Source organism: Hippoglossus hippoglossus, chromosome 1, assembly GCF_009819705.1.
Source record: "Hippoglossus hippoglossus isolate fHipHip1 chromosome 1, fHipHip1.pri, whole genome shotgun sequence".
In the NCBI taxonomy this organism is placed as follows: Eukaryota; Metazoa; Chordata; class Actinopteri; order Pleuronectiformes; family Pleuronectidae; genus Hippoglossus; species Hippoglossus hippoglossus.
Genome location: NC_047151.1, coordinates 9,030,268 through 9,049,413, shown reverse-complemented (window position 1 = coordinate 9,049,413; position 19,146 = coordinate 9,030,268). Strand labels below are relative to the sequence as shown.

Genomic DNA, 19,146 nt, shown 5'->3' with positions numbered 1-19,146 from the left:
CCTTTTGTTATGAGCAGAAAAGGTTGTATCACATTTATTCACACATCACAGGATCAGGCCTTCATCTCTGCAGTACATCTACCAGCAGAGAGTCTTCAGAAGAGCCAACAACACAACCAAAGACCTCACTCAGCATCACCTCCTCACACCAGTCTGAAATGCAGGACTCCAAGACACATTTTACCCTCAGGCCATAAAACTGATTAACACCTCCAAACACTGCCACTGTCTTCCCCTCCCCACATAACAAAAAGGACAACTTGCTCTACTGACATTGTGTCTTTGTACAACAGACTATATGCACACTTGCTTTTGCACATTCCCTTTAACCAGTGTTATTGCCTGCCTCAGTATGTATGGATGTATATTTATAATGTGCTTGATGAGTGGATATGAATCTGCATTTATTTGAAATATATATGAAAATAAACACAGAGAAGAAGAAAAGCACTCTGACCTTGATTTTTATTTTCTTCAATCATTTCACAGCTCATTACACAGCTAGTACAAATCAGGAATACCAATGTGTGTTACGATTCAATTATGCAATGTAACATAGGTTTTTTTATTATCAATTTATGAATAAAGAAATTCAAACACAAAATAATCTCACTCAGGTGACTTGTTCCCTGAAGATAAAGAAGAAAGAGTAAAAACATGGTGATTCATTCTGTATTGATCATTGTGTTGACACATCAATCCTGAGAGCACATAGTTAATCATACTCACAAGTGATTGGTCCAATGGTGAGGGGGTTCAGAGGAGCAGAGCTGGAAACAGAGCGAGATGTCCTTCTTCTGCAAGACTATGAAAAGGAGGGGGAATAACAGATCCAATCAAAACCAGTGTAAAGCTGCACTGACTATTGATTGATAATGATAATGATAATGTGAAACGTGTGACGTACTGGGGCACAGCGGGAGCTCCTCTGGTCACACAGGCTGAGGCTGCAGTGGAGGTAAATGTCACTGTATTCACCGTGGATCAGGAGAAACAGGGCGGAGAAACGAGCCTGTCGGGATGAGCCGCTCTCAATCACTGCCACTTGTCGGTCAGTGGGGCACCTGGCAGTGAGGATGGAGCATGTCATGAGAGCCATTATACATCACCTTATACACAGTCTTTTCCCCACATTTCCCTTATAAACCACAAAGCATAATGATGAAGAGGGACACTTACTTGTTCTGGATGAAAAAGTATTGTGCGGTTTCCTTGGGGTTTGCTGAGTTAGAGGCATAGCAGTTCTCCAGGACAACTACAAAGCTTGGATCTCTGACTAATACAGAGACGCCCACATGCAGAGGTGAGCCCACAGGGAGAGTGATCAAGCCAGATGGATAAGGCTGAGTGAAGGTGGAGGTGCGGAACAGGGACATGGAGGCTCTAGCTTTGCTACCTAAGCCTGAGAGGCCACCTGCAGACCTGTCAAAAATATAAGCCTTGTTATTATGATGACCTAAAATCCTACATAGGTGACATTGATGTGTCCTGGAGGTATAAAGCCACTGTGGCAAACAGCAGTGCATGCTTACGCTGACATGATTGGTTAAAAGTAGCATAGACTAGACCAATTTTCACCAGTTCGTCTTGACCATTTACAACTGTAAAAAGTGAGTGATTGTCGTATTCAATAAAAAGGTACTTACGGCAGGACTGGTCTGATAGCCACATTCATGCTGGCGTCTGTGTCGAGGGGATACGCACAGGAGAAGGGAAGACTCACAGGACGTGAGAAGGACACATTTCCTCGGTAGAGAAATAAACTGTTGGAGTAGATAGCGTGTGTACGGTTGGTCTGAAAGACAGAGAGTGGTTCAATTATTAGTCACTTGAAGCTCTATTACAGTTTGAGTGGTTTTGTCATACAGGCAGAATATCTGGGTTTAAGATATTGTCTCTGCCAGTTCCTGCTAACCTGAGCTCCCTGCAGAGGAGTACATTTGGGAACCAATAGCTTCCTCTTAATTATCGTAATAATAAATGAATGGACATAACTTGAAAATTAACAAAGTATTTACCCTCAGTGTGTTTCCACAGGCACCTGCCTGAGCGTCCACCTCGTACCAAACTACATCATTATTCATTCTGACCCAGGAGCAGTTGCGAACTGCCAGGTTTCCGGAGAGTGGGTTCAAACCCATGGATGTTATGGCAGCCATATTTAGCCCTAGTTGGATTTTATCACGTCCACAGATGAGCTGAGGAGGCTGGAGTGGAGGGTGTTGGACTAAAGAAAAAGTTTTAAAAAGTCAGTAAATAAAAGTGTGCACAAAAGAAGATGAGATGGTAAATACCAGATGAGAACTAGACGAGAACTTCAATTAACACTGTGTAATGAGCAATATTATATAAAAACACGTAAAATATGAGAAGTAAGGGTTGGATTCAGGATCTTTTTCCACTTTCTGTAACTATGTTTTGTACGACAGATAAATAATTTAGGTTATCAGACCACTTCCCTTTTTTCTTTCATATTTCTACCATTAGAATTAGACAAATTTGTGTGGGATTGAGTGTAAGCGGAGGTACAGTATGTGCTCTACTGAGTGTCACTTGTGTTAAAGATATAATTGATGATGTTATCCTGAGGCACAAAACTCTATTTTACTTTCTTGACATAAACATTTACTGAGAGTTGACCAGCCTCACTGGTGAAGTAGCTACGAGAAACACATGCAACAAAATTCTGTTGATTAGAGACACAGATGAAAGAGAGACTTCAATAGGATTTCTATAAAAACTCCAGTGATATCAGCGTGAAGCACATATTCCATATTTCTGTTCTATAATGTTATCCTATGTTGTCTGACAGGGAGATTTCATTGGCTTTAAATCTACAAATAAGCATTTACCTTCACAGACGACACCAGCATCCTCACTGTGACCACAGTTGTGAGATCCAATCCCTCCGTGCCGGCACTCGGCCAGCTTTGATTCGCTGCCGGAGCAAGCGACATCGTCCAACCAGATGGGCCCTCTGCCCTGTCCAAAACGTGCACTTTGTGGTGCTGACAGGACCCTGCCACAACCCAGCTGTCTGCACACCACCTGAGCATCAACCAGGTCCCAGTTGTCATCACACACCGTCCCCCACTGTCCATGGAGGAAGATCTCTACACTGCCAGAGCAGGAGCTGTTTCCTCCATTGGCCAGGCGGACCTGTCCCTCGACTCCTGTGCTGTTGTCCACTGCTGTTGTTCCAGGGGTGCCAGATGTGAGCGAAGCAGAGGTGAAGGTCTGAGATCCTGGATCAGGTGTGGTTGGTGAAACTGTGGAGTTTGGTCCTGGTTGAACTGAAAGAAAAATCTATGTGAACCCACAAGATAACAACAGCCTGCACCTCCATCAATATTAATGAGGAAAACATCTTTTTATTATCTCTGACCAGGAGGTTTTGTTTTCACACCTGTTTATAATGTTGTTTGTAAGCAAGATTACTCAAAAACTACCAAACAGATTTCCACAAAACTTGGTGGAAGAATGTGATATGGGTCAGGGAAGAAACACTTGTATTTTGGTGCAGATTCAGATCAGGGGTCACATCCAGGAGGGTTTTTTTCACTTCCTTTAACTTTGCGAAATAGGGCGTTTTTCAACATTTTGACCTTTTACCCAGGAAACAATTCATTGACCTTGATGAAATCCAATCCGGCACATTAAGGGAACTGATATCTATGAATGTGTGAAATTTGATGCAGCTCAAATTAATTTAAGGGGACTGTCGGTCCTTGGTGGTGGTACGTGTGTCACTAAGTGATGTTCTAGTTTGTTGGTGTATTCGTCAGCAGGATTATGTAAAAAACTACTGAACTGATTTCCACCAAACTTGGTGGAGAGCTGGGGCGTTGGCCTGGTAGAACCATGCAAATTTTGGTGTGGATGCAGATTAAGGGTTGGATTCAGGATCTTTTTCCACTTTCTGTAACTATGTTTTGTACGACAGATAAATAATTTAGGTTATCAGACCACTTCCCTTTTTTCTTTCATATTTCTACCATTAGAATTAGACAAATTTGTGTGGGATTGAGTGTAAGCGGAGGTACAGTATGTGCTCTACTGAGTGTCACTTGTGTTAAAGATATAATTGATGATGTTATCCTGAGGCACAAAACTCTATTTTACTTTCTTGACATAAACATTTACTGAGAGTTGACCAGCCTCACTGGTGAAGCAGTTACGAGAAACACATGCAACAAAATACTGTTGATTAGAGACACAGATGAAAGAGAGACTTCAATAGGATTTCTATAAAAACTCCAGTGATATCAGCGTGAAGCACATATTCCATATTTCTGTTCTATAATGTTATCCTATGTTGTCTGACAGGGAGATTTCATTGGCTTTAAATCTACAAATAAGCATTTACCTTCACAGACGACACCAGCATCCTCACTGTGACCACAGTTGTGAGATCCAATCCCTCCGTGCCGGCACTCGGCCAGCTTTGATTCGCTGCCGGAGCAGGCGACATCGTCCAACCAGATGGGCCCTCTGCCCTCTCCAAAACGTGCACTTTGTGGTGCTGACAGGACCCTGCCACAACCCAGCTGTCTGCACACCACCTGAGCATCAACCAGGTCCCAGTTGTCATCACACACCGTCCCCCACTGTCCATGGAGGAAGATCTCTACACTGCCAGAGCAGGAGCTGTTTCCTCCATTGGCCAGGCGGACCTGTCCCTCGACTCCTGTGCTGTTGTCCACTGCTGTTGTTCCAGGGGTGCCAGATGTGAGTGAAGCAGAGGTGAAGGTCTGAGATCCTGGATCAGGTGTGGTTGGTGAAACTGTGGAGTTTGGTCCTGGTTGAACTGAAAGAAAAATCTATGTCAACCCACAAGATAACAACAGCCTGCACCTCCATCAATATTAATGAGGAAAACATCTTTTTATTATCTCTGACCAGGAGGTTATGTTTTCACACCTGTTTATATGTTTGTTTGTAAGCAATATTACTCAAAAACTACCAAACAGATTTCCACAAAACTTGGTGGAAGAATGTGAGATGGGTCAGGGAAGAAACACTTGTATTTTGGTGCAGATTCAGATCAGGGGTCACATCCAGGAGGGTTTTTTTCACTTCCTTTAACTTTGCGAAATAGGGCGTTTTTCAACATTTTGACCTTTACCCAGGAAACAATTCATTGACCTTGATGAAATCCAATCCGGCACATTAAGGGAACTGATATCTATGAATGTGTGAATTTGATGGAGCTCAAATTAATTTAAGGGGACTGTCGGTCCTTGGTGGTGGTACGTGTGCCACTGAGTGATGTTCTAGTTTGTTGGTGTATTCGTCAGCAGGATTATGTAAAAAACTACTGAACTGATTTCCACCAAACTTGGTGGGGAGCTGGGGCGTTGGCCTGGTAGAACCATGTCAATTTTGGTGTGGATGCAGATTAAGGGTTGGATTCAGGATCTTTTTCCACTTTCTGTAACTATGTTTTGTACGACAGATAAATAATTTAGGTTATCAGACCACTTCCCTTTTTCTTTCATATTTCTACCATTAGAATTAGACAAATTTGTGTGGGATTGAGTGTAAGCGGAGGTACAGTATGTGCTCTACTGAGTGTCACTTGAGTTAAAGATATAATTGATGATGTTATCCTGAGGCACAAAATTCTATTTTACTTTCTTGACATAAACATTTACTGAGAGTTGAATAGCCTCACTGGTGAAGCAGCTACGAGAAACACATGCAACAAAATACTGTTGATTAGAGACACAGATGAAAGAGAGACTTCAATAGGATTTCTATAAAAACTCCAGTGATATCAGCGTGAAGCACATATTCCATATTTCTGTTCTATAATGTTATCCTATGTTGTCTGACAGGGAGATTTCATTGGCTTTAAATCTACAAATAAGCATTTACCTTCACAGACGACACCAGCATCCTCACTGTGACCACAGTTGTGAGATCCAATCCCTCCGTGCCGGCACTCGGCCAGCTTTGATTCGCTGCCGGAGCAAGCGACATCGTCCAACCAGATGGGCCCTCTGCCCTGTCCAAAACGTGCACTTTGTGGTGCTGACAGGACCCTGCCACAACCCAGCTGTCTGCACACCACCTGAGCATCAACCAGGTCCCAGTTGTCATCACACACCGTCCCCCACTGTCCATGGAGGAAGATCTCTACACTGCCAGAGCAGGAGCTGTTTCCTCCATTGGCCAGGCGGACCTGTCCCTCGACTCCTGTGCTGTTGTCCACTGCTGTTGTTCCAGGGGTGCCAGATGTGAGCGAAGCAGAGGTGAAGGTCTGAGATCCTGGATCAGGTGTGGTTGGTGAAACTGTGGAGTTTGGTCCTGGTTGAACTGAAAGAAAAATCTATGTGAACCCACAAGATAACAACAGCCTGCACCTCCATCAATATTAATGAGGAAAACATCTTTTTTATTATCTCTGACCAGGAGGTTATGTTTTCACACCTGTTTATATGTTTGTTTGTAAGCAAGATTACTCAAAAACTACCAAACAGATTTCCACAAAACTTGGTGGAAGAATGTGATATGGGTCAGGGAAGAAACACTTGTATTTTGGTGCAGATTCAGATCAGGGGTCACATCCAGGAGGGTTTTTTTCACTTCCTTTAACTTTGCGAAATAGGGCGTTTTTCAACATTTTGACCTTTTACCCAGGAAACAATTCATTGACCTTGATGAAATCCAATCCGGCACATTAAGGGAACTGATATCTATGAATGTGTGAAATTTGATGGAGCTCAAATTAATTTAAGGGGACTGTCGGTCCTTGGTGGTGGTACGTGTGCCACTGAGTGATGTTCTAGTTTGTTGGTGTATTCGTCAGCAGGATTATGTAAAAAACTACTGAACTGATTTCCACCAAACTTGGTGGGGAGCTGGGGCGTTGGCCTGGTAGAACCATGTCAATTTTGGTGTGGATGCAGATTAAGGGTTGGATTCAGGATCTTTTTCCACTTTCTGTAACTATGTTTTGTACGACAGATAAATAATTTAGGTTATCAGACCACTTCCCTTTTTTCTTTCATATTTCTACCATTAGAATTAGACAAATTTGTGTGGGATTGAGTGTAAGCGGAGGTACAGTATGTGCTCTACTGAGTGTCACTTGAGTTAAAGATATAATTGATGATGTTATCCTGAGGCACAAAATTCTATTTTACTTTCTTGACATAAACATTTACTGAGAGTTGACCAGCCTCACTGGTGAAGCAGTTACGAGAAACACATGCAACAAAATACTGTTGATTAGAGACACAGATGAAAGAGAGACTTCAATAGGATTTCTATAAAAACTCCAGTGATATCAGCGTGAAGCACATATTCCATATTTCTGTTCTCTAATGTTATCCTATGTTGTCTGACGGGGAGATTTCATTGGCTTTAAATCTACAAATAAGCATTTACCTTCACAGACGACACCAGCATCCTCACTGTGACCACAGTTGTGAGATCCAATCCCTCGGTGCCGGCACTCGGTCAGCTTTGATTCGCTGCCGGAGCAAGCGACATCGTCCAACCAGATGGGCCCTCTGCCCTCTCCAAAACGTGCACTTTGTGGTGCTGACAGGACCCTGCCACAACCCAGCTGTCTGCACACAACCTGAGCCTCAACCAGGTCCCAGTTGTCATCACACACCGTCCCCCACTGTCCACGGAGGAAGATCTCTACTCTGCCAGAGCAGGAGCTGTTTCCTCCATTGGCCAGGCGGACCTGTACCTCGACTCCTGTGCTGTTGTCCACTGCTGTTGTTCCAGGGGTGCCAGATGTGAGCGAAGCAGAGGTGAAGGTCTGAGACCCTGGATCAGGTGTGGTTGGTGAAACTGTGGAGTTTGGTCCTGGTTGAACTGAAAGAAAAATCTATGTGAACCCACAAGACAACAACAGCCTGCACCTCCATCAATATTAATGAGGAAAACATCTTTTTTATTATCTCAGACAAGGAGGTTATGTTTTCACACCTGTTTATATGTTTGTTTGTAAGCAAGATTACTCAAAAACTACCAAACAGATTTCCACAAAACTTGGTGGAAGAATGTGATATGGGTCAGGGAAGAAACACTTGTATTTTGGTGCAGATTCAGATCAGGGGTCACATCCAGGAGGTTTTTTTTCACTTCCTTTAACTTTGCGAAATAGGGCGTTTTTCAACATTTTGACCTTTTACCCAGGAAACAATTCATTGACCTTGATGAAATCCAATCCGGCACATTAAGGGAACTGATATCTATGAATGTGTGAAATTTGATGGAGCTCAAATTAATTTAAGGGGACTGTCGGTCCTTGGTGGTGGTACGTGTGTCACTGAGTGATGTTCTAGTTTGTTGGTGTATTCGTCAGCAGGATTATGTAAAAAACTACTGAACTGATTTCCACCAAACTTGGTGGAGAGCTGGGGCGTTGGCCTGGTAGAACCATGCAAATTTTGGTGTGGATGCAGATTAAGGGTTGGATTCAGGATATTTTTCCACTTTCTGTAACTATGTTTTGTATGACAGATAAATAATTTAGGTTATCAGACCACTTCTCTTTTTTCTTTCATATTTCTACCATTAGAATTAAACAAATTTGTGTGGGATTGACTGTAAGCGGAGGTACAGTTTGTGCTTTACTGAGTGTCACTCTAGTTAAAGATATAATTGATGATGTTATCCTGAGGCACAAAACTCTATTTTACTTTCTTGACATAAACATTTACTGAGAGTTGACCAGCCTCACTGGTGAAGTAGCTACGAGAAACACATGCAACAAAATTCTGTTGATTAGAGACACAGATGAAAGAGAGACTTCAATAGGATTTCTATAAAAACTCCAGTGATATCAGCGTGAAGCACATATTCCATATTTCTGTTCTATAATGTTATCCTATGTTGTCTGACAGGGAGATTTCATTGGCTTTAAATCTACAAATAAGCATTTACCTTCACAGACGACACCAGCATCCTCACTGTGACCACAGTTTTGAGATCCAATCCCTCCGTGCCGGCACTCGGTCAGCTTTGATTCGCTGCCGGAGCAGGCGACATCGTCCAACCAGATGAACCCTCTACCCTCTCCAAAACGTGCACTTTGTGGTGCTGACAGGACCCTGCCACAACCCAGCTGTCTGCACACCACCTGAGCATCAACCAGGTCCCAGTTGTCATCACACACCGTCCCCCACTGTCCATGGAGGAAGATCTCTACACTGCCAGAGCAGGAGCTGTTTCCTCCATTGGCCAGGCGGACCTGTCCCTCGACTCCTGTGCTGTTGTCCACTGCTGTTGTTCCAGGGGTGCCAGATGTGAGTGAAGCAGAGGTGAAGGTCTGAGATCCTGGATCAGGTGTGGTTGGTGAAACTGTGGAGTTTGGTCCTGGTTGAACTGAAAGAAAAATCTATGTGAACCCACAAGATAACAACAGCCTGCACCTCCATCAATATTAATGAGGAAAACATCTTTTTTATTATCTCTGACCAGGAGGTTATGTTTTCACACCTGTTTATATGTTTGTTTGTAAGCAAGATTACTCAAAAACTACCAAACAGATTTCCACAAAACTTGGTGGAAGAATGTGATATGGGTCAGGGAAGAAACACTTGTATTTTGGTGCAGATTCAGATCAGGGGTCACATCCAGTTTATTTTTTTCACTTCCTTTAACTTTGCGAAATAGGGCGTTTTTCAACATTTTGACCTTTTACCCAGGAAACAATTCATTGACCTTGATGAAATCCAATCCGGCACATTAAGGGAACTGATATCTATGAATGTGTGAAATTTGATGGAGCTCAAATTAATTTAAGGGGACTGTCGGTCCTTGGTGGTGGTACGTGTGCCACTGAGTGATGTTCTAGTTTGTTGGTGTATTCGTCAGCAGGATTATGTAAAAAACTACTGAACTGATTTCCACCAAACTTGGTGGAGAGCTGGGGCGTTGGCCTGGTAGAACCATGTCAATTTTGGTGTGGATGCAGATTAAGGGTTGGATTCAGGATCTTTTTCCACTTTCTGTAACTATGTTTTGTATGACAGATAAATAATTTAGGTTATCAGACCACTTCCCTTTTTTCTTTCATATTTCTACCATTAGAATTAGACAAATTTGTGTGGGATTGAGTGTAAGCAGAGGTACAGTATGTGCTCTACTGAGTGTCACTTGAGTTAAAGATATAATTGATGATGTTATCCTGAGGCACAAAATTCTATTTTACTTTCTTGACATAAACATTTACTGAGAGTTGACCAGCCTCACTGGTGAAGCAGTTACGAGAAACACATGCAACAAAATACTGTTGATTAGAGACACAGATGAAAGAGAGACTTCAATAGGATTTCTATAAAAACTCCAGTGATATCAGCGTGAAGCACATATTCCATATTTCTGTTCTCTAATGTTATCCTATGTTGTCTGACGGGGAGATTTCATTGGCTTTAAATCTACAAATAAGCATTTACCTTCACAGACGACACCAGCATCCTCACTGTGACCACAGTTGTGAGATCCAATCCCTCGGTGCCGGCACTCGGTCAGCTTTGATTCGCTGCCGGAGCAGGCGACATCGTCCAACCAGATGGGCCCTCTGCCCTCTCCAAAACGTGCACTTTGTGGTGCTGACAGGACCCTGCCACAACCCAGCTGTCTGCACACCACCTGAGCCTCAACCAGGTCCCAGTTGTCATCACACACCATCCCCCACTGTCCACGGAGGAAGATCTCTACTCTGCCAGAGCAGGAGCTGTTTCCTCCATTGGCCAGGCGGACCTGTACCTCGACTCCTGTGCTGTTGTCCACTGCTGTTGTTCCAGGGGTGCCAGATGTGAGCGAAGCAGAGGTGAAGGTCTGAGACCCTGGATCAGGTGTGGTTGGTGAAACTGTGGAGTTTGGTCCTGGTTGAACTGAAAGAAAAATCTATGTGAACCCACAAGACAACAACAGCCTGCACCTCCATCAATATTAATGAGGAAAACATCTTTTTTATTATCTCAGACCAGGAGGTAATGCTTTCACACCTGTTTATATGTTTGTTTGTAAGCAAGATTACTCAAAAACTACCAAACAGATTTCCACAAAACTTGGTGGAAGAATGTGATATGGGTCAGGGAAGAAACACTTGTATTTTGGTGCAGATTCAGATCAGGGGTCACATCCAGGAGGGTTTTTTTCACTTCCTTTAACTTTGCGAAATAGGGCGTTTTTCAACATTTTGACCTTTTACCCAGGAAACAATTCATTGACCTTGATGAAATCCAATCCGGCACATTAAGGGAACTGATATCTATGAATGTGTGAAATTTGATGCAGCTCAAATTAATTTAAGGGGACTGTCGGTCCTTGGTGGTGGTACGTGTGTCACTGAGTGATGTTCTAGTTTGTTGGTGTATTCGTCAGCAGGATTATGTAAAAAACTACTGAACTGATTTCCACCAAACTTGGTGGAGAGCTGGGGCGTGGGCCTGGTAGAACCATATAAATTTTGGTGTGGATGCAGATTAAGGGTTGGATTCAGGATATTTTCCACTTTCTGTAACTATGTTTTGTACGACAGATAAATAATTTAGGTTATCAGACCACTTCCCTTTTTTCTTTCATATTTCTACCATTAGAATTAAACAAATTTGTGTGGGATTGACTGTAAGCGGAGGTACAGTTTGTGCTCTACTGAGTGTCACTCTAGTTAAAGATATAATTGATGATGTTATCCTGAGGCACAAAACTCTATTTTACTTTCTTGACATAAACATTTACTGAGAGTTGACCAGCCTCACTGGTGAAGTAGCTACGAGAAACACATGCAACAAAATACTGTTGATTAGAGACACAGATGAAAGACAGACTTCAATAGGATTTCTATAAAAACTCCAGTGATATCAGCGTGAAGCACATACTTTAAATCTACAAATAAGCATTTACCTTCACAGACGACACCAGCATCCTCACTGCACCTCCATCAATATTAATGAGGAAAACATCTTTTTTAGTATTTTGGTGCAGATTGAGATCAGGAGGTTTTTTTTCACTTCCTTTAACTTTAAAATACATTCTCCAGGTTTACTTTATCTGATCTATTTGCTCATTGTGTTTTCACAGCCTGAGCCTCTGGAGGCAGAAGACGTTATCTTCAGTCAGCAATGTACACATTCAGCAACACACAATAATAAAAACATGAATATATGAACCTGTGTATTATTTGAATAGCTTAGTATTGAATGCACAATAACAGGGTAGCTATGTTTATACATGGCATTATAAAAAACAATTTTATACAATATATATAGTAGGTGGTCCCTGCTCCATCTCTCCATCAGTTTGGGTGTCCTTGGCCTGAAAAACGTTGAAGACCCCTGCACTAGGGTATGAAAGAGCCTGGTGTGTTGTGGCACACCTGAGGCGGCGCACACGGTGGGTCTGGGAGGGAGCACTCGTCAGTTTCTACACAGCCGCTGTCTGGTGACCAGTGATAACCTTGGCTACAGCACGAAGAGTCACTGCAGAGTTTTGTGTCGTAGCAGGTGAGACCATCGCCTACGAAGCCATCTTTACAGACACAAGAGAGGACCGGGCCACTGAACGTGTCTCCTCTTTCCCGTGACTCCAGGCACATGGATTCATTGTGACATGAATCACAGCTGGAGACAAGTGTCCCTGTGAAAACTAAGACAGTTTGATCCATGCTCTTATAAAAGTTTATTTGCTTCTCCAAATGAAACCATGAAAACCAAGATATAACTGATTCTAGAAATTAGTACATAAAGCTTTAAGTACTCAAAAGGCACTTCTGGCAAGAATGAGTGTTATAATATGGGAAATGTATTTAAGTGTGTATTTACAGACGTCAGCATTCATGATTGAAAATCAACAATGAATATTTATTGTATCACCTCAATATTAACAGCTATGTACCACTTCAGATTGTCCAAAACATTTCCTTGTTTTTTCATTCTCATATGAAAGAACAAGGAAATGTGTTCAGTGAACAAGAAAATGTGTTCAGTGTTCAGATCACTGAAGACATTTCCTTGTTCAACAGTCAACAGGCAGAACATTGATAAGCTGTTTTTGTTTTCTTTTTTGTAATAAAATTAAAAATAGGCCATGCCACACAGATTACGAAAAGGAGGTTTATTTTTGACTTTTCTATGAGTGCAGTTAAACAGAAAAGTGATATAACATCATATATTATATTATATACATATATTAACATCAGTGGATCTGTACGGTTGATAATTCTCACGTTAAAATGAGTTTAGAAATCAATGAAATTTGAAAGGACATCGTTTAAACTGAATGTGGTAGGTATTCTTCACACCCTGAAAGAGTAATAGGGTTATAGGGAATAAGCAATTAATGCTATCTTTTTATGTGATACATTTTTAATAAGTCCTAAGCTTCTATTCCTTCACTCTGTGGACTTGAACAGACAGTTAGACTCTGTCTTTTCTCATGAATGTCGCTTTCAACTCTCTCTGAGGCTTCTACGCCCCCCCCCCCTGCTAATAGGGTTATTTATTATCTATTTATTGTCAAAGGTTAAAGACAGAGGGTGTCACACCTTGCTAAGCCTTAAGAGGCAAATTGTTATTTGTGAATATGGGCTATAGAAATACATTTTGATTGATTGATTAAACAGTTGGCAACTCTAAATATACAATGTCCAGATACGTCAGAACCAGAAGCACAGACGGAGCTGGGAGGCTGATTTAAAGTTATTTAAGGACAGATTAAAAACTTGATTACAGAGAAAATGTAAAATAAACAAAGTCATACTTGTGAGGTGTGGTCTGTGAACACATTCTGCTAATTTTAATTGTTCACCAAAATTACTGTGTAACTAGGTGAGATGAAATTTAACTCGAGATGACCGAAAGTCAGATTGACTTACCTGAAGTGGTCCCTGTAAAAAACTGCAAAATTAGAAGCAAGAGTAGAACCCCAGGACACTCCATCATGGACCACATCCACGACACAAACTTGCTGAAAAACACAAAAGAGATGTATGAAAATCATATGTCCACATTATGATCATGACTCTACTTTGCCAGTGTTTGTACTCACCTTGGAGAGAGTGAGTGGAAATCCAGCAGATGCTGAAAAACCTCTTGGTGAAATTTGCCCAGTGAGCGAGAGCATGAGCATTTATAGGCCTGCCTTTGTTGGCAGAGGACAACAGGAAGAGATAATTTGTGAAACAGATAAGCAGGTCATTGATAACGCTGGTTTGATATGACAACAAAAAATCTACTTATTCATCAAAATAGGACAAAAGGATGAAATTCAAACATAACCGACACACAGGCAAAAGCCCTTAGTCAATATATTTTATGGTTCTTCAATCATTTGCAGGTCAAGATACAGTACTGGAGACCTTTTGGTTTTGACAGGTTTGCACATTCCATTGTATTAACCTCCTTCCGTCAACAACTGGGACAGACTGTTGTAGTGGATGAACATATTCATTAAAGGTCGAAGGTCCCACATCATTTAACAGCATCTCACTGTTTTCATGTTCAGGCTTTTACAGTCAGTTTGACGGAACAAATACCATTTGCGTCAGTTTCTGGAAATTGTTAGGTGGACATATATTTCAACTAGAATGGTGATCATTAGAGCATGTAATGGAAAATTCCACTGATCAATGTCTTACTACTGTTTTGACTGTTTTCTGTGCACTTAGTTGGTTCCAACCTCAAAGTTCGTGCCCTTACTTGGTTATTCCACCTCCTGTTGATCTTTATCTGTGCATCTGTGTGCTGGGTTTGATTCCTCTTTCTGTATCAGTGATGCCAGACAGCAGACGTTTCCTGTCAGCTTTCTGTCTTGTTTCCTGTTCATCACATTGTATTGAAACCTTCCTTTTTAACTTTCTTGTTGTTGCACTCTGAGCCATGTTGCTGACTGTGTAACCCTCTGCAGAGCTAATAATTAAACCTCTAAGACAACTCCGGTCTGAGAAACTCATTATTTCAAATCTCGAGATAAATTTCCACGACAAGCACATACATCCACCAAGGCCAAACAGTCCCCTTGAATTCAGTAGAACTCATAGATATCAGTTCTCTTAATATGTCTGATCAGGTGATATTGTTATGTTATTCCCTGGGAAATTTTCAAAAATGTTAAAGATAGTGTGCGGATGGATTCTTGCTTGACCCATGTCCCATCCTTCCACCAAGTTTCGTGGTAATCCGTCCAGTAGTTTTTGTGTAATTCTGCTGACAACAAACAAACAAACAAACAAACTAGAAGGGCACTCAGTAGAGCGCATACCTCCACCAAGGCCAAACTGTCCCTGGATGAAATTTAAATTCACAACATCCAGATTTATATTTGGACCTGCACCTAATTTTGCACACTCGTACAAAGCAGTCCCCAGAACATGTCTGATCTTTTTCATCAAGACCCATGAATCTGTGAGAAATGAAGGAAAATGTTGAAAACGCCCAAATTCACAATGTTAAAGAAAGAAACTGAAAGTGAAAAGAATCCTGAACTGGATCCACACAGAAATGTAATGGGTCACTATGCATGATAAAACTGACAATGGATGTCACTGGTTGAAATGTTTTTTTAAATGAATGAACAGATCTCTTTGAAGCGAGGAGTGCAATGTAAAGATCAAATAACAGCGGATTACATTTCCCAATTTCTCAAAAGGATTTATTGTTTTTATTATATGGACACACCAAGTCTTCTCACCATTTACTGGACTCACTGTGCTGCTGCTTGTATTGATTGCTTCACTGTAAGCACTGAATGTGCTAAAAATGTTTTCATACCACTTGATGTTGGTAAGTGTGTTCTCAGTGTTACTGAAAGTGAGCGACAAAGCACTTCAAACACCCCCTTGAGGGTTAGATGCTATTCACCAAAGGGTTAAATCATTGCTACGTAAATACAACTTTTAGTGACAACATACTGAGAAAGGGTTTGCACAGCTCTCAGATTAATCATCTTAATAACGTCATTTATATAGGAACCTTCACAAACAGGGATTAGTAAAAGGAGTAAACATCATTCCTACACTAATACAACTTTTAGTCACACCTTACTGAGAAAGTCTTTCTACAGCTCTTAGAATAATATTATAAACAACTTTGTTTACAAAGCGCCTTTAAAAACAGGGATCACAAAGTGCTTAGAGTGACACTGATAACAGCAACTAATAAATAAAAGCAATTAGAAGACAGCATCATGAAGAAGCTGCACTTACAGTTAAAATTAACAATAAAAAGAAGAAGACGACATAACATAAAAGACTGAATCAGCAAACCACACCCCCCTAGGGAGGTTGCTCTTCATTCTGATAAGGCAAATAATCAAATAATCAAAAAACTGAAAGTATAGAACACAGATCATCACTTTGGACTTGGGTTCATGTTCAGAGTTTTTTCACGTTTCTTTATGGGACTGGCCTTCCTCAAGGTACAAGGTAGTGATAGGAGGTTAGGTTTTAAATTGGCATTTGTTTGTCAGTTGGCAAGATTACACACAAACTACGAAACAGACTAGGGTATGGGTCAGGGAGGAAACCATTGCATTTCGATGCTGATCCAGGAAAAGGAAGTTTTTCCAAATTTTCACTGATTTCTCAGAGAATAATTCAAATATCTTGGTGGAAAAATCTGAGATGTTCAGGGGACTGATAATTATGAGTGTGTGTAATTCTGTGTAGATCCATAAAAAGATCTAGTGAATTTGAATGAAACAAATAGGACTGTTGGCATTGGTGAAGGTATGAATTCGACTGAGTGACATTCTAGTTGTTTTAGCAATGTCGCCTGATGATGACTGAAGGGGCCTTAACATGGTGCTTGAAATAATCAACTATTCCAGATGTTTCCCTAAGTTATTGCATTTGTTCTGTCCAGGATACTTCCCCTAAACTTTCTGACACAAAATATACACTTTTTATTCACGCACAATCCTTGAAAAAGTACAGTTATATTTTATATTACAGTTATCATTGTAAATCTAGGAATTGATGAATTGGGATTCTGTAAATTCAGATTTGGTCTCTGGCAGCTCTCAGAGGGAGTGCTCTGTTAGTAAAAAAATACAGATTTCCGACACATAAAACTCTTTGAAACATATTATAAGACGTCTGGTCCCATGTTTTTGAGCACAGGTAACTTAGTGTTGAAATCTTGAAGATGCACAATCATATCCAGCGTCAGGGTTTGCAGGTACAAAGTGCAAGGAAGTGCAACAGGTTCTAATGACGGGAAAAAGGGGGACATCTCTGGCCACTGGATAACTGACTGACAATAAATAGAGGTAGTTTGTCACTTTTTGACATAATCACATATCAGAAAGTTTCCAAATCAGTATTGGTGCAACACTGCAACTGTCCACTATCAAACATGTTCACCCCTGACTGTGATTGGACAGTTTCCGTGTCAGTCATCCAGGAGGCGTCCTGGCTCCACTCGCAGCAGCGCCGCCTCCACACTGTCCGTGTACCTGAGGCCCTCCAGATCAGCCGCTAAGAGAACCTCCAGAACAGAGGGCTGAGAGAGTGTGTGAGAAAGACACAATAACTCTACATCTAGTTTGTTGTGGTTGTTATAAAAACTGAATTCTGGCACAAAATAATAATCTCACCTGTAATCTGGAAAAGATCAGTTGCACGTCTCGTTGTTTGAACTGTCTCAGCATGTCCCTGAGCTCGCTGATCACCGTTGTTGTGCAATAGTAAGCAGACTTGATGTTGGCTAATTATGAATAATCATTAAATATTGTAGCGTCCCCGCCTCACAGACGACACGGAACTTCTTCTCTTATTTGTAACTTTATTAAAGTCAACCCGAACATGTCACACTTCTTGTTCTTAACCCCGACACTAACAACAACAACTTTGTCTTCTTCACTCCCCTTCCTCCTTCACCCCTGACCCGCTAACAAACCAGCCAATGAGAGCCTGTCATCCCACACAACCCCACAGTCATTGGTCTAGAACTGTCACATGCCCCACCCCGACCTGTTCACTGACCCTCAGGACATCTCAGAACTTATTTAACACAGTGTACTTAGCTGAACATAAGTCATAACGACCACATAGCAGTCAAACAGAACATAATTCTAACTATCAGTCCGTTACACTACCTCCCCCCATCAAAGTCCCTCGTCCCCGAGGGAACAACAAAGACTCCCAGGCGGTCAGGAGGTCTGCGGTTCCTCTGCAGCCGCGGCGGCCCTGCAGCAGAGGGGGGTCCAGCCAACGTGGAATCCAGGGCAGGGACCGGAAAAAGGGGAAAGGATCCTGACTGTGGGGAACTTGATAAGGAACATGGCACATCAGAGGGGTATTGGGGAGAAGATCGAACAGTGTCCCTGACACCCTGTGTTCCAGTCTCCAATCGCAGTGGGGTCGCCGTGCCCCGATAGGGAGCCAGTCTATCTCTGTGGAGGGCAACCTTCCTTCCTCTCAGCGGCAGCTGGACCCTGTACACAACTTCACTCAGCCTCTCCAGGACCCTGCAGGGCCCCATCCATTTGGTGTCCAGCTTTGGGCACCTGCCTTTCTTCCTCTGCGGGTTGTACACCCAGACCAACTCGCCGGCTTCGAAATGCCGTCCTCTGGTATGTACGTCGTAGTTCCTCTTCTGCCTTGCCCCTGCACTCTGCAGCTGGCCCCTGGCAAACTTGTGAGCGGACTCCAGGTGGTCCTGTAATTTCCTGGCATATTCAGGCCCAGGAGGATCCACCGGGGTGTCCGGAGGTTTGCCCATCATCATTTCAGCCGGAGTCCGGATTTCCCTGCCTAGCATGAGTAGGGCGGGGGAGCAGGATGTGGAGTCTTGGGCAGCAGACCTGTATGCCATCAGCACGAGGGGAACATGGGTGTCCCAGTCTCTTTGGTGTTTAGCCGTCACTATGGCAAGTTGTTGCGCCAGTGTGCGGTTGAACCGCTCGACCAAGCCGTCACTCTGCGGGTGGAGAGGTGTGGTGCGTGTCTTATGGGAGCCCAGCTTTTCGCACATGGTTGCAAACACACAGGACTCAAAGTTCCTGCCCTGGTCGGTATGGATGACCTTGGGTGCCCCGAACCGGCTGAACATTCCTTCCACCAAAGTATCTACAATGGTCTCCGCTTCCTGGTCAGGCAGGCTGTATGCCTCTGGCCACTTGGTGAAGTAGTCCATGAAGGTGAGGACGTAGCGGTTACCCCTTTCCGAGCGGGGG

The 19,146-nt window shown here is 42.4% G+C and overlaps 2 protein-coding genes and 1 long non-coding RNA gene across 4 annotated transcripts in view; 1 reads left to right on the top strand and 2 right to left on the bottom strand.

Moving 5' to 3' along the window:
* The window catches only part of LOC117769190 (uromodulin), a 90,134-nt gene that overhangs the window by 42,595 nt on the left and 28,393 nt on the right, over positions 1-19,146 (bottom strand). The gene's annotated exons all lie outside the window — the stretch shown is intronic.
* The window catches only part of LOC117771812 (deleted in malignant brain tumors 1 protein-like), a 48,678-nt gene continuing 30,141 nt past the window's right edge, over positions 610-19,146 (bottom strand). Inside the window, exons 10-20 of the mRNA XM_034602595.1 lie at positions 8,908-9,348; positions 7,393-7,833; positions 5,878-6,318; positions 4,367-4,807; positions 2,853-3,293; positions 2,019-2,227; positions 1,647-1,795; positions 1,180-1,422; positions 908-1,064; positions 730-805; positions 610-629 (exon numbers count right to left, since the gene is read on the bottom strand). Of these exons, the coding sequence (XP_034458486.1) occupies positions 610-629; positions 730-805; positions 908-1,064; positions 1,180-1,422; positions 1,647-1,795; positions 2,019-2,227; positions 2,853-3,293; positions 4,367-4,807; positions 5,878-6,318; positions 7,393-7,833; positions 8,908-9,348 (3,059 nt within the window). The remainder of the gene's footprint in view (positions 630-729; positions 806-907; positions 1,065-1,179; positions 1,423-1,646; positions 1,796-2,018; positions 2,228-2,852; positions 3,294-4,366; positions 4,808-5,877; positions 6,319-7,392; positions 7,834-8,907; positions 9,349-19,146) is intronic.
* Positions 10,631-14,241, top strand: LOC117769448. Its single transcript, XR_004615235.1, has 3 exons — positions 10,631-10,765; positions 12,330-12,333; positions 14,231-14,241. It is a non-coding gene; the product is annotated as an uncharacterized LOC117769448 (long non-coding RNA).